The sequence below is a fragment of the Pteropus medius genome, unplaced genomic scaffold (genome assembly GCF_902729225.1).
Source record: "Pteropus medius unplaced genomic scaffold, Ma_sr-lr_union100, whole genome shotgun sequence".
NCBI classification, from domain to species: domain Eukaryota; kingdom Metazoa; phylum Chordata; class Mammalia; order Chiroptera; family Pteropodidae; genus Pteropus; species Pteropus medius.
Window position 1 is genome coordinate 12,384,044 of NW_024340692.1, and position 16,122 is coordinate 12,400,165.

The 16,122-nt window shown below is 40.6% G+C and overlaps 1 protein-coding gene across 1 annotated transcript in view; it reads right to left on the reverse strand.

Moving 5' to 3' along the window:
* The window catches only part of SLC1A1 (solute carrier family 1 member 1), a 69,358-nt gene that overhangs the window by 5,098 nt on the left and 48,138 nt on the right, over nt 1-16,122 (reverse strand). The window contains exons 3-10 of the mRNA XM_039885201.1: nt 15,165-15,257; nt 13,387-13,501; nt 12,144-12,186; nt 10,653-10,751; nt 7,800-7,984; nt 6,542-6,649; nt 4,483-4,605; nt 3,903-4,097 (exon numbers count right to left, since the gene is read on the reverse strand). Coding sequence (XP_039741135.1) covers nt 3,903-4,097; nt 4,483-4,605; nt 6,542-6,649; nt 7,800-7,984; nt 10,653-10,751; nt 12,144-12,186; nt 13,387-13,501; nt 15,165-15,257 — 961 coding nt within the window. The remainder of the gene's footprint in view (nt 1-3,902; nt 4,098-4,482; nt 4,606-6,541; nt 6,650-7,799; nt 7,985-10,652; nt 10,752-12,143; nt 12,187-13,386; nt 13,502-15,164; nt 15,258-16,122) is intronic.

Sequence of the window (16,122 nt, forward strand, 5' to 3'; positions counted from 1 at the left end):
GGTACAAGCATTTATTCCTGCCTGCTCCTTTTTGCCAGTGGATACACTTTGTGCCAAAGAAAGTTAGCTCTGGAATCCAGGAGTGGCAGCAGAGTGAACTTCATTACTGTATATTTAGAAAGATCCCTCTTGGGCAGATAGAATGTGGCAGAAGGGAATTTTTCTCTTCAGAATATAGTTTTTCATCAGCACCTCCCTTATTTAAATCTGGTCATTTTGTAGGAAACAAGGGCTCACCATTCTCTGAAAAGTCTCTTGATTTGAGTCAGCCTAAGGGGACATCACTATATTTTTTAGAGACGTCCTTACCTTGGGCCAAATCCTGAACTTCCTTCAGGATGCCACTGAGTTGAAAAGTGATGACGTAGAAAATGCCAATTTAAACTAGAAAAATCCCTGATTCTATCCTTAATCCATATATCTGTAGGCTTATGAAGCCTCAGAGTTCATATGAAGCTGATTCTGCTGCTCATTCTTCTGCCAGTGATATGTCACAGATGGTGTTCGAGGATATGGTTAAACTCAGGCCAGAGTTGTTTGACAAGTGTGTTTTTCTCCACTGCCTGTGGTCACTAATTTACAGTAAATTAGAGATATCTGGGGCTGTCTCAGTGCCTCTAAAAGTTTCAGGTCTGCATAATCCTTTAGATGTGTTCTGACTTAAGCACTCTTTGGAAAACCCAAGTTTATTTCAACACTGGTTGAAAAAATTTAAACTGGATGTACTGATGGATTTTCTTTGTCAGAACTGATTTGTGCCCGTGCCCACCGATCCCTCTTAGAACCTCCAACATATCACTGTTAACCATGTGGTGGTCCCTATAGCCCAAGGCTGGGCTTGAAACTCAAAATCCATTAAGTCAAAGAAAACTCAGCCCTTGACCTTGCTTATTAAACTCCAGATATCTGACTGGCTTTGGTCTGAAATATAAATCTTTAGATAGGGGAAAAATTTTTACTAACGACCTGTCCTTAGGCAGGTTACTTCTCTGAATCTCAATTTCTCGCATGTAAGATAGGACTAATATGTTTACTTTGCAGGGCTGCTGTGAAGATTACATGAGGTAATATATGTAAATACATGTAAAGCATCTAGTACAGCACCTGGATATAGTAGATACTTAAAAACTGATGCCATTTCTGCTACTTCAGCAGCTGCTACTACTACTTCTATTACCACTGCTGCTAGTATTGCTACTTTTTTCCTCCACGCTCTTCCCAGCACTTGGCATAGGCATAAGTTCCAGGCATAAAGTAAGTTCAAACAGTGTCCTAATACAGTACATTTTTAAATCTTTCCCAACCCTGAATTATAAAGTTATCAGCCAAGTATGAAATAAGAATACATCAGAGCAGGGAGAGGTTTTTACGTGAATATATTATTTAGTCCAAAGTTTATTCCTCTAGCAGTCAGGTTACAAAAAAAGAAAGATCTAGGAAACGTATGACTGAGGCAGAGGAAGGGACTTCATCAAAAAATGGCAAATACCCTAAAGAACTGGCACATTACACAACCACTACTTGGAAATCAGTTCAGTGCAGACAGGGCACCACAGCCCGAGGTAAGGGAGGTGGGAAAAGGCACTTGGAAGGATAAAAGTAACAACGACTGGTGGCCGTGGAACTTTCTCAGACACGAATCAAGGTTTCAGTTTTAACATACTTGCTGCTGTTCAAACTACAGGACCTTCTTTACTCAAGCTCTGCTGGGACGGCTTCTTTAGCCACTAACACCCTTTGCAGATCATGCAGCATCAGTATAGCTTCCCAGGTGATGTGCCAAATGGTATAGTGTGTACTTGTCTGCAGTTAATTTCAAGCAAACTGCAATAAAGACTTTATGATTTAGGCTTGGGAAAGATTTAAAAAGGTACTGTATTAGGACACTTTGAACTTACTTTATACCTGAATTTATACCTAGGCCAAGTGCTGGGGATATAAGAATGAATTAACTCTGAAAGGTTCAGATTCTACCTTGTGTATGCTCAGGGACCCAGTTTAGTCTTAAACTTCCACTCCAAATTGAACTAAAGTCTCCGGTCAACTCTCATGGCAATCGAGACTTCAAAGCATCACTGCCCAGAAGAAATTTCTACATTGACAGAACCTGCTATGTCTGCTCTGTCCAATTTGTATGTGTGGCTTATGGCTACCATATTGAACAGTGCTGTTCCAGAGAAACAGCTCTGGCAAAATTCACTGACATTTTCATCTTCTCCTTGAGCAGACAATTTCAGTCTTCATCTGACTATGATTTTCTGCAGTATTCGACTCCACTGACCATTTTATCCTTAAAAATCTCTGTTGTCTGGATTTCCATGATGCCATGGCTCTCTTCCCACCTTCCTTTCTTTCTCATTCTTCCTCTTGGGTCCCCCTCCTCTGCCTGCTCCTAATATTAGGATTTTCTAAGGCTCAATCCTTCGTCCTTTTCTCTTTCCTACGAACTCTCCCTATGTAATGTCATCCATGTCCAATACTTATTGAGTGCTCACTAAGTGGGCACCATTCTAAGCATTTTATACGCATCATCTGACTTAATAATCACTACTCGCATAAAATGTAGATACCATTATTATCTCCATTTTATAGGTGAGAGAACTGAAGTTTAGAGAACCTAAGTAACTTGGCCAAGGTCACAGCTAATCATGGTGAAGCTCAGATTCAAACAGACAACTGACACACCATCAAGCTGATGACCCTTGATTTCTCTATCTCCAGAGACCACATTTCTCACTGTATGTTTCCACCTGGATGTCTTAAAGGCATTTCAAATATAATGTGTTAAGAATTATAAACTCTTTAAAAAAAATTTTTTTTAAAGTGTTTTTTAAGAGGTGTTATTTTTTTTTATTAAGTTTATTGGGGTAACACTGAAGAAGTATAAACTCTTTATCCTCCTATTTATACTTGTTTCTCTTACACCTGGTTCTGTTCTTGTAAGTACCATCCACCAATCTAACCAATCCTGGAGGTCATCCTAGCCTTCCCCTGTCCTTCACTCTGAATCTAATTGATGCCTCTAGAATTCATTAGCTCTTCTCCATCCCCTGTGTCAATGCCTTGATACAGGCCTTTTCATACCTTACTTGGACTTCTGCAACAGTCTCCTAACTCGTCTTTCAGCTTATGGTTCCTGCCCCCATCTGGTCCATTCAACATATTTCCATTGACTGTTCTAAAACGAAAATCTGTCCATAAAATGAAAGACTGTCTAAGCCACTTCCATGAGCTTCCCACACAAAGCCTTTCAAGATATTATCCCTGACTCATTTCTTTATGTTCTCTACACTGCACTCTTTGTGCCAGCCATATCAAATAATCAATGTTCCGTCACTAGGTCATGGTTACATCATAAGGTCCTGTACATGCTATTCCTTTTATCGAAAATGCTCTTAGCTTCCTTTTCTTCCTACAAAATTCTTATTCATTTTCTAAGACTTAGCTAAACTTGCCCTTCCTCACCTTTCCAGGTAGAGCCCACCCTTCCTTCTTTGGTGTCTTCAGTGCTTCCCACTCAAACCTCTATTATAACCATTATCACACCACTCAGCATCCATTTATGTATCTATATTACCCACCTACCTGTTGGGAACCCCTTGAAAGCAGAGACTGGTCCTTAATCGACCTTGAGTTCTTGGTACTTACTCTGTGCCTAGCACCCAGTAGGTGCACTGAACTGCAAACAGAGTGATGTTTTTGGCTATCCAGACCCTGAAGCAGAGATCTTGCCTACCACGATTCCACTACTGATGATATCACTGTGTTCAGTCCTGGGAAGGGATTCTGTAGACCAAGAAAATCAGTCCACCTCTGAACCATTCTTGGTCTTCCTTCATAGACAATTTTTACTAGAGGCAGTTCCAGTAACAGATGAAAATGAATGTGACACCATGCCCCACCTGATAGTGATGATCTTCCCAATACCCAACTCCAAGCCATTCAACTGTGCAATAAACACAGCCGCCACTGCTTCGTAGAGTGCAGTTCCATCCATGTTGATTGTAGCACCCACGGGTAACACAAACCTAGTGATCCTTTTGTCTACTTGGTTCTTTTCTTCTGCACAGCGGAAAGTGACAGGCAGCGTTGCTGAACTGTGTGATAAAAAGAGAAAGGAACTTATGGCCTAGGAATGCTGGTCCTCAATCCCTGCCTGAAGAGACACCTCTATTCCAAAAACTAAAACAAGAGCCCAAAGCATGCTGCCACTTTTGGAAGGTCTAAGAGTCAGAGGGTGCTGTGCTTTGCACTCACTGCTCCAAGTCACACCATAACCCCTTCCTGGGCTGCAGGCCATGCCAAGAGGGCAGGGAATATCGAATAGGGTGAAGAAGCATGTTCAAGGAAATAGGCAGAGAATATGGAAATCATTTCTTGAATTAAAGGCGGCTACAAAAACCACAAGCTGCAGCCAGTGCTTCATCAAGTGAGGTGAGAGTTGGCTCAGAGACTTCTTCTAGACACCATTCCTCTATTTACCTGGAAGAGATCATGAGAGCCGTCAGGAGAGCCTGGGCCATTCCCATGGCAAATCGGAAAGGGTTCTTGCGAACAACTATGAAATATATCAGTGGGAGAACTATAATGGAGTGGATTGCAAGCCTGTAAACAAGAGAGAGAAACGGGTTCATAGATAATATCACCTCTTCACATTAATCCTTTTTTCGAATAGCTTTTTTATTCATAAGTCATTCAACTTGCATACTGACTCGATGAGAAAATGAGAAGTTGAGCAGGAATGTATGTCTCCATTCCACATAGGAGAATAAGGAGACTCACTCAGCAAATGAATTATCTTGTCAAAGTTAGTGGCAAAGCCAGTAGCAGAATCCACATTTCAGAGCTCACAGAACAGTTATATCATGCTATCAAGCCCTTACATGCTATTCCTGTTATATGCATTAAAATGCTTTCCCTTTCTGCTGCTGAATTCTTATGCCTCCTCTAAGATGCAGTGAAACTTCCCCGTCCTCCAGGAAGCTTTCCCTTACCTTCCCCGGTCAAGCTGACCTTTCTCTTCCCTATTCGGTGACTGTGGCCCCATCAAACCTCTATTTTAGCCCTTATCACAGCTCTCAGGCCCTCTGCTCCCCGAACCCACTGTCTTGCTGAATGACACCCACAGCCTAAGAGGGGAGTCGGGATTGCAGTGAGTAGGAGGATGTCCTCACTCTTCCACAGTCACACTTCAGGACTGACCCTCTTTTCTTTGTTATTCTTGCCTCCCAAAACTATTCTTTGTTCCACATGGAGATATATAGGTTACACAAAATAGAGGCTTAAGAAATGAGACAGATTCAGCAGATGCCATGTAAGTGGCAGCTTAAGAGTTCACAGATCAGTTATGTAGAGCTGAAATAATAAGAAATGGCCACTGAAAACAGAGATCCAGGGGGCTTGGAAAGAGGGTTTTCCAGATAGAGAGGTTGTGTCTAAGAACTGAGGAACTGACTTTTAGTTTGCTTTTAGAAACCTAGATAGGGTGAGAGAACAGAGACCAGCAGAACCGCATTATGAACTGGCTCAGTGTAATATAAACCTCAGCCATGTCACTGCCTGGACGCAGCCCCTGCCCTCTAGTGAGATAGACAGTCCCGCCTTTCTTACTATTGGGGCCCTGGAATTTTGCTGGGCCTCACACTGTATGAAGCCAGCATCTTCTCCGTTGGCCATCGGGGCTGTGCTTTTGGTAAACATAGACTAAGAACCAAATGCTGTGCAGTAAAAACTCCACAGTGCAATCGAGTTCAAATAGGTGAGCTGATCACTTAAGTTGGGTGTTTGGGGGCATTGACCTGTGGGAGTCAAACTGATGATGTTTACTCATTCTCTCGGTCCATATTTTTCAGCACATGTGATGTTTTTTGCCACCAGATAGCTAGCTGGGGGCACCTTTTATGACTTATTCCACAGCATCTCCCTTCAAGGAACCAATAACTAGGTTGTAATAAATATGCAAATAACCTGTATCCTGCTGCTTTCTGCTTTATATAATTCCTACTAGCCTGAAGACTTTCCCAGCACCCTCTCTGGCCCTCTGGTAATTCAGGGGGTGACGGTGATTACCAGCCCCACCAAAAGAGTTGGAATAAACCAGCCATCCTGTTCCTACTTGCTCTAGCCTGATTTCATTTAGGGTCTGCCTAATTTCTTTCAGGCTCAAGGTACATGGGGATTATTCCTACTTGCTTAGTTAGTTTATATCCTCGAGGAAGTAAAGGCCAGGAAAGAGCCAAGAGAGGATACCAGTGGGCTTTGCTCTTATTTTAAAAAATTGTTTGAACGCAGCTAATAAAGGCAGTAACAGAGCCTGGTCCAGGCTGTTCTGCCAAGATCTGGCAATTAGCACAATGTGATCCACCTCCAGTACGGCTGTTAAAGGGCAGCCCTCCTCCCCCTCCCCACATCCCGCTCTTGCTGATGAACCCCATCTCTCCCTGCGCATGGGAGAGAAGCCAGTTTTAACCAACTGAAACCCAGCCTCTTGGCAGCAATCTATTGGCTCAAACGAGGTCTCTGTTTCTTGAGCCTGACGTACCCAGTCAGGACAGTGGCCATGTAAAGGCCCAGCTTGCGGAATATGTCCCAGTCTTCAACTTCTATGATCTTCCCGGCAATCAGGAACAAAATACCAAATGGCATGTAACTAGAAAGTAAGCACAACAGTGTCAGCAACTATTTTCTCAGAGTGGGATTGTTGGGGAAGAAACAAGACAGGACATGTACTTCGGCTTGGCATACACTCTGAGCTGGGAGGAGCACAGGGTATACAATGAAGCTAAGGTCTCAGTTTCAGGACCTGTTGGACCACACTAGTGCCTGGTTTTAACACCTGTGTGCACCTTAAATTCTATCCACCTAAGCTACCATATACGACAAACTTTGCAAGAAAGTGTGGTTAAACTGGTGCATATACCATCTTTTGCTCCCAGTATACAAACATTCTGCTGAGTGTTGTACCTGAGATCTCGCTTTAGCTTGACCCTCCAAATATGGTCACTAGGCTCTTTGTAGCCATGGTCACTTTGTTTTCCAGGTAGTAGTATCAGCAACAGAGTTAGTAGTGGAAATGGTCACAACAGCTGTTTGTGGAACTCTCATTACATGCTTTGCATTGGGTTAAGTGTTTTGCGTGCATCAATTCACCTAGTTTACTTCTCCCAACTCTAAGATAGATGGGATTATCATTTTTATAGATGATGAAGCTGAGGTTCAGTGGGATTAAGGGACTGAAATAACTAAAACCTTTATGTCACTGTTAATGTCTACACTTTGGAGTAAATAATGTTAAACCAACTCAATATGAGATAAGTGGGGCAGAGGTCTCCTAGGAAAGGCAGGCTTTTTATATCTCCAGGGACAGGGCAGATTCTCAAATGCCACTGGCACACCCAACCAATGGCAGCTTTCATTTGGATGGGTTGGTATCCATGCTAGCAGGTTAAGTGTTTTGAATATCATTCCTGCCTGGGCCCTAACAACAACAAAAAAACATAACACTTTGTATCCTGATGTGCAGGGAACACCTGCAAATCCCTCCTTCAAGAGTTACTTCTTGTATGAATGCTGGATGGGTGCAAGGTGATCAAGGGCTTTGGTAGAAAAGACAGAGGCTGGTATCTAGACTTTTGTTAGTGAACGGAAGTAATATGTGGAATGATTTCCTATTCTAGTGTCTTGATATTCAATGGTCACCCTCTCTAGGGCGAGTCAGTTGAGAAACATGACTCTTGGTTCTTATTTTGAGGGGACAGTCGTCAGGGGAAGCAAGGTGGCATTCATAAGCATCTGCTCACCACATAATGATCTGAACGATTTTCATGGTCGCGTCGCTCAAAGCATTGAAGAAATCCACCAGAATCTGTCCCTTTTCTCCCATTTTTCCAATGACAAGTCCAAAGATAAGGCAAAAGACAATCAAGCCGAGGACATTTATGCCATCTGAATATGTGCCTACGACTTTGTATTCCTTTGTTTCATTCTATAGATCAAAACCAAGAAAATATATTGATGCATGGTTATAATCTCGTTAGAATGCACAGTCACTGAAATGAGAATACAATAGCCAAACATAAAACTAGTGATCTACCAGTCAACAATACTTTGGGAAATATAACTAAAAACAAACAAACAAACAAACAAAAAACACCTCAACCTACACGTCAAATTTTTACCGCCCCCATCCATTGCCACTGAAATTTAAAGGGTTTTTTTCTTCTTTTTCTTTCTCATCAAATCCATATATGAATATTTCTTTTGAAGATTTTGTATTCTGAGATTTTTTAAAAGAACTTTAGAATCAAGGCACTTTTCAGGGTTATTTTAACTACTATCTACATTGGAAGGCTGTGTAAAAAGACAGGAATTAATAATGCAGGAAGCACAAAATATTTACCAGTGTAGACACTATAGGACATTTTACTGTTTTATCCTGATAATGAAACATAAGAACATTCTTTACTGCCTCTAATCTTAAATGACCAATAGGATTTTGGAGATACAAAAGTTAACCAGATTCCTACTACTATGAACCATTTCTGGCTTTATATTGGGTAAGAATAGCATAAGATTTACCGAGAGATTATTTAATTTGAATGGTGCCGCATGAGGTTTACTGAGAGATGTCATAAGAAGATTAACATAACTGGATGAACCCCTGGGGTACCAGTCATTTCGTAATTATGATCTGATATGATCAAACAAATATTTATCAAGCAGCTAGAGCGTGCCAACTCTGTTGGCTACAGCACAAAGTCTTAAAGTGCAGCTGAGAGACAAAACTAACCATGAGAAACATGAGCCAATAATAGCAAGATGGTATATAATTAACTGCACAGCCAAGCTACAAGTTGCAGATGTCATATGGAGATTGGGGACACAAATGAGGGCTATGAGGTTAAGGAAATCTAGGCCTGAGGAGTAGGCAGCCAGATGCAAATATACTCCTGAAAAATGGTGAGCAAAGGCAAAAGTCATCAGGACTGCACCTCTGTACCCCGCTTGGATAATTCCTACCCATCATTTATGGCTCCCAAACTAATTTAAACTTCCTGTTGAATGCCCCAGAGTACCCCATTCTTCCCTATTGTAATATTCATCACTTCACATGAGGGCAGATGCCATATTTGTCTTTTCATTATTGTAATCCCAATGCTCAGTGTGGCCTGGCTCTTGGAGAGTGCTCAGAATATCTTTGTGGAATCACATCGGAAGGCAGGAATAAGGAGTCACTGAGGAGGCGGATCTGGAAAGAACAGAGGAGGTCCACTGAGAAGCAAGCCTGGAAGGAGCCAGGTCATGGGAGGCCACTGAACCTGTCAGAGGAGTTAAGGCTTTCTGCAGGAAGAAGCAGGGAGCCACCCCTGGCCTATTTAATTTGAATTCTTAAGTCTACCGAATATTTCTTTTTCCCTTAAATCTTTCCTTTCTGTGTGAAGTCAGAGAACATTCAGGAGAAATCTACTACAGGACTACAAATGCACTACGTCAGGCTTATCCATTTTAGTCTTCAGTGCTGAAATTCCAAAAGCTCTCAAAGCCCATTGATTTTATCAGTGAGTTTATGGCAAACTCTTGGTGGCAAAACCTGTCCTGAACTAAGACGAGACAACTTATCATCTATTTCTTACTTGACAGAACATTCATAGTTTGTTGCATTAATACTGATGAGCTTGATCTTTGAGTGCTGCCACCAACCCACTTGAGGATGAAGCATAATGTACACAAACGTCCTGACCCATCTAAAGTGAAAACTCTGGACTCTGAATCACATCTGGGCAGAGATTTTCAAATAAGAAATTGTGGTTCTGCATTCTGTGTTTGTGCAATCTTGCAAATTTAAAGCAGTTCCTGGAGGTGCTCAACTCAACTCTAAGGGGTGGCAGAGACATAGAGGCAACAGGGTTCATTCTTTCCTGTATGTGGTTCAGTTACTTCTCATTACCTGGTAGTTATGTTCTATAAAGGGGTCACCAGACCTAAATTAGCGAATATTGAATCATTGTTTCTAGGGGAAATGTATGATTAAGTACCTGGGAACCGATGTTCACATTTTCATCAAATAATCCATATGTAACCTTGCTTTATGCATATTTCTGTTGAAAGACACCTTATTTAATATAGACTGTTGAGCTGTTAACATTGAACTCACAACCAACACACTATAACTCATGACTGAATGAAGCTTATCTAGCAAACATATATTCTCTGTGAGACACATTGCAACCTTCTTAGGAACCATAGACAGCACATGATTACTATGGTTGGGGGACATTTTAAACAGTGAAATCACCTCAAAAAAGCTCAAAAAATATAAAAAAAGTGACACAAACACACCACAAAAAGGATGCTTGTTTATAGTAAGCAAGCTGAAACAAGAAGGCAGAGCATAGCCTTGTTCAGCCTCAGCTAGGAACATGTGCATTGGGTGACTTAAATTTTTCATCACTCTTTGCACGTCTATGAATGATGCCAGAGAGCCCTGAGTGTTGATTATGAGAATGCAAATGCTTTTTGGTAAGCAGGTGAATTCACAAATGTGGAATGCACAAATAATGAGGACTGACTGTATTTCTATCTCCTGGCTCACTCACAACTCAGGCCCTGCCTACTGGGGACGGGTGCGTGGGTGACAAGGAAGGAAACGGTACCTTGGAAATAGCAGTTGTCATGATAAGTGTGACAGATGCTTCTGTCCCATTCGTCCCTGGCTCACTAGAAGAGTTCACTTCTTCACGCGTGGTTTTATACTGCACGTTGAGGAACAAAAGGACAAAGAAACAAATGAAAGAGGAGTTTTTTAAGCACCTGAGGCTAAACCACAGGAATATGTTTTTTTTTTTTCAGCTAAACAATGCCATTGAAGAGTTCTACCTCCAACATCTCTGTTGGCTCTAGGTTTTGACAGTATGTCCTATGAGGCTTTGGAGCCAAAAGTGGAATTGAGAAATCCAAACCCCTGACTTCTACAGCCATTCAATGATGTCAAAATGTTCTCTCACTTTCATAATAAAGGACAAATTAATGGAACATAATGTGAAAGGAAGTATAAGTTTTATTTGTGGGTGCTTTAACAGATAGACTTTATAGGGATCCTGTCAATCACTTTTGTTTCTATTTATTTATTCATTTATTATTTTTAATCTGGAAGAAACACCTCAACATTTTGATAAATGCAAGCACTATGACTTTAACAAACCAAAAACTATACGGTTATTCCAAAATCAACAGTCCCTTGAAGGCTATTCCATGAGATTTCTGTTGAATCCCTTCCTTTAGCTGTGCCTGGTTCTGCAGAGCTTCAGCAGAGAGGTTTAAGAAAGAGCTAGTTTACCATCACACCAGGCATAAATGTCACTCCTACGAAGCTCTGCCAACACCAAGAACCTTACAAATGACCACTGTGGCTAAACTGCAATAGAGGTGGTTCTGTGCTGCTCAGAGGTCGGCAGGGAGCAATTTAATTGCCATTTTTGTTGGTATACACAGCGGTCTCTGTTCACGTAATTAATGTAAATGAATTCAGCAGTTTGTGATAGACTTAGCTGTCTAAGTGCATAGATAAATAAGAGAAACAGGCTCGAAGGAAATGGAATGAAGAGATTGTTAAACTTTCCTAGAGGAAAAAATCATGGCTTTGTTACACTGCTCTGTAGCGTGCCAGAAATGGGGACAGAATGATTAAGGAAAAGACCAAACACCAGGAACACTAACCACCCATATGAGTTAGACACTAATATCCCACAAGAGAGGGAAAGGAAAGAAGAGGAGGAGGGCTACTTTTTTCACTCATGGCATGTGCAGGCAGTCTAAGTTTCTTCACAAATATAATGTAGTTCTCCAAAAATTGCTAGTAGGAGCCACATTTTAAAACACTCGTTGTTTGACATGTTCCTAACTTGTTCCATATGAGCCCCTTTGGAGGAAAAAAGGCATTAAAGAAAAAGGGAGCAGACACTTCACTGCGGCCAGAAAGACCAGCGATACAGAACAGAGGAGTCACCTGAAATTCCTCCATTCACAGGTGTATTTGCTGCCATTTTTGATGAGCTAATTCCATTTGTTGGGTCATAGAATGAAAAAAATCTTAATTGGTAATAGGAAGAGGAGAGCAACTTGAGGGCAAAAGTCAACATTATTACCTGTTGAAAACAGGCTTGGATAAGGTTCTCAGGGAACATATTCCTGTTGGAGACATGAAAAGCAGTATTATGTTAAGGCAAAAGTGTTCTATTTTGTTTGTCTTACCCAATATACTGGTGGAAATGAGGGTAATATAGAATTAGTACTCCAGTTTCTCTTCTGGCTTCTCCTTTGCATAATACTTCCTTGTATTAAGATTTATTCTTCTCTGCAAAACCTCGACCAAGTAGAGAAAGCTCTCCTAATCAACATCACTTAACTGATTCACTGAGTAAATGATCCACTTGCTGTCCTTGGTGAAACACTAACTGGCACGGTTAAGAGACTTCTTTAATATTCCGTGCATTTCTATTTTCATCAATGAGAATGTATGTTTACCAAGAGTCCATTGCATTTATGCCAGGTGCAAAAATTATTCAGTAATTACTGAAGTAAAAATCATGTAAATCAATGAAATATGAGTGTGAAAAGGAAGGTGTGGTTTCTATAAAAACTAAGCTGAATGCCTGGAAGCTTGATTGAGACAAGTGACTAAAATTTCTATGGTTAAATTAGTTATGGGAAGACAACTGAAATAAAAAGAAAAACAGGAAGGATTTGGCAGTCATCTTCCTTTGCAATTTGCTATGGGTTTTGTTGCTCCACTTCGTGGAAACTGAATCTGGAAATTGTAGATGACACATTTATAAGGGTGGCATATGCAACAGAAATAATATGAAGTTACAATCCACCGATACACTCAAAGAAAGGGCCTTGACCCTACATCAAAAAATTGGCAAATAAATGCATTTAAGTTTTAAGTGTAAGCAAAACATGTAATGCATATCACTTTTTATGATTCTCTGCTTTAATTGCTATTTATTAACTGACCAATTTCCAGCCCTGATTGCTTCAAATAAGAGTTTTTCCTGTACAATTAAAACATTTCTTTCTTCAAGTGTGCTTCAGAACTGACCATCTAACCCAGCCCAGCATCTTAATGCAACAGTATACTTTCTGCATCTCTATCCATCCTAAATCCTGACAGAGGAGCCTGTTATCTCTATTCCATCCTAAAGCCACAATCTGGCAAGCAGGACTGGCTATGTAACCTACAAGGTCCAGGGCAAAATGAAAGTGTACAACTTAAATGTTATTAAAAATTTCAAGACAGCAACAGTAGAGCATTAAACCAAACACGGGGTCCTGTGTGACCACACAGGTCATGTACCTGGGAAGCCACCCTACTGGCAAGATACTCACCTGATCAAGTCTAACATAGCATCCACTGTGCTGACTTCAGGACTGCTGCCTGCTCTGTCAATTTCATCCACATTCTGGGTGACACCAGGCTTGATGCTTACAACCAGCACGATACCTGTGACCAAGGATAGTACCCATAGAGCATTAAGACCCTTCCAGGGCACCTGGCACCCCTAGAGCATCCTTCTTTGAACCAGTAGGCATGGTAGTACTGGGCAATACTGGAATGGGGGCCCCAAGATCCAACCAAAATACTGAATCTCAGCTGGGACCTCAGCAGCAGCCTTAATTACTTTTCCACTTAAATGAAGCAGAAGGAACTCATCCCATGCTTTAAAAAAAACGAAGGGGTTACATTCCAGAATTGCTTCTGAAAATATCTGCTGATGAGAATATTCTTTTTGCTTTTTTTTAGCTTAGGAGGTGAGCCTAGGCAAGGGTCGGGGTGAGGGTAATTTATTTTCCAATTCAGGGCACTCATTCAATATCTTTATGCAACTTTTACCCACAGATGCTGTTTATTTTCCCGAGGGTCACACAGAACAAGCCTTATCTTCCTTCCTTACCACAAGCCTTCAAGTACCTGGAAAGCTGTTGTATAACTCAAAAGACGTTAGGATTGGGTATAGTGTTGTTCCATGTGACTCTCAGGGTGGAATGAAGAAAAAACAGACAGGAGTTACATGGAGATAGTTCTTCTCACTGAAAAGAAGAACTGCCTAAACAGAGACCATCTGAAAATGCCATTTTGGCCTTTGGAGGTAATGAGTTCCTGTCACTTGAGGTGTCCAAGCAGAGGTAGGAAGCTGTAGGAGACCAAGGTTGTTTGACTGGAGAGTAGTGAAGAAGAAAAAAGTCCCTATGCCCTTATTGCTCTTCCCAAGGAGAAATGCCAATCCAAGGGGGCAGGACTTCAAGGATGCTGAATGGGTCAGTTTTGCTAGTAGGAGTCACTGGGCAATAGAAGGACTATGAGTAGGTGTGGTCCACTCTTCCCTCTTAGGGTTGCAGAAAAGATATACACCCAGCTTTTCCCTTTGTGTTGGCCTCCCTCAGGAACCTCATGAGGAGATGTGGCTTTGGTTTAAGGCAGAGTTCAGGCCTTCCTAGGTCCCCCAGCCTAATAACTCTAAAACTTTTCCACCTTTTATCATTGCCTTAAAGCAGAGCTGCAAGGGTCAAGCTGGTTGCGCCTGGGTACCTTTTCTTTTTCTCTCTCCAATCTGGGCATCTCTTTTAAAATATCATGCTAGGTCCCAAAGGATGGACCATACTTTCTTCGCAAAAGAATGCCAAAGGTACAAGAGCAGCTCTGTAGTTTAGAACTTCCTTCCTTTTTCAAATGGACTTTATACTTAGGTGTTAGCTCTTGGTACTAGGTGAAAATCGAAATGAACTCAAGCGTTATCTTCCTGGAAATCTTTTATAATTATACCTAACTCCACTATTATTGATTCATCAGTTCAAAGATTTTATAAGTTCTCAGCTTCACTTCCTTCTATTCAATGATCCTGATAAGAAATAGAACTGTCATCCTCTTTCTGTTTCTTACTAGAAATATTAATAAAAAGTTAATGGCTGAAATTCAGTCAGTATTATATTTTCTCCATATAAAAGGTATTGTGTAGACTTTAAGCCAAAGTCTCATGGTTGTATGACAATACTATTCTATTGAAATATATTAAATATTCTATTAAAATATAATATATATACCCGACTACTTTTAAATGAGAAGTCATAATTATATAGAGGAATAAGAATTCAGAAATAAATTTTACCTAGAATTACAGCAATGAGAGTGGTACAGAAGTAATATACGACAGCACGCAGACCAATTTTTCCAGATACACTGGAATCCAGTGCAGCAACACCTAAAAGGGGTGGGGGAGAAATCAAATTACATTACTTTTTCAAAAACTGATTTCCAGGACTGGTTGTGATTCAATCCTTAAATGTTTGTAAAACGAAGAGCTGAAACTCGTTTCTGGATCTGTCAGGTCTATCTCACACACTTGTTTGAATAAGATGCAAAGGGCAAAAAAAAGCACTTCAAAATTCCAAATATAGAATTAAAAGATGGGAGCCTAGTGAGACACAAGCAAGGTCCCCTTCTGGCAAACCCTCAAACCCTCCGCCCTTACGAGTGCCCTGCGTTTGGGCTCTTCTGGGGAGTCTTCATGAGACACAGTCGGAAGCAGTCTTCCTTCTACATTTGCTCTAAGAACTTTAAAAAGATTTGTGCATTATATCACTCAACAATCGTTTTGGAATTCAGTATCAAGGAAGAGCTTATTCTGAAGAACTGAGATAGTTCTTTCATCACACAGGGAAAATTGCGTAACCCATGATTGTTTCCCCTTCGGCCTTTTCTATCAGGAAGCTCAGAGTCAACTAAAAAGATAACTTTTACATGTGATTATAAAAGTAATATATGTTCATTATAATTATCTGAAAAAAGAAAAAATATAAAGAAGAAAACAAAAATCATCTCATCATACATCATTAATATTCTGGTGAATTTTCCTCCAATATTTTTTTTTCTCAATATTTTGTTAGTGGAGCTAATTTTATAGTTTTCAATCCTCTCTTATTAATACTGTATTATAAGCATTTCCTCTTATTATTATAAATTCACCCTGAGGCTATTATTAAAGGCTACATAATCTCTTGTCATGTGGCTATACCATAATGTTTTTAATCATCTACTTATAGCTGTATCTTTAGATAGTCTCAGGG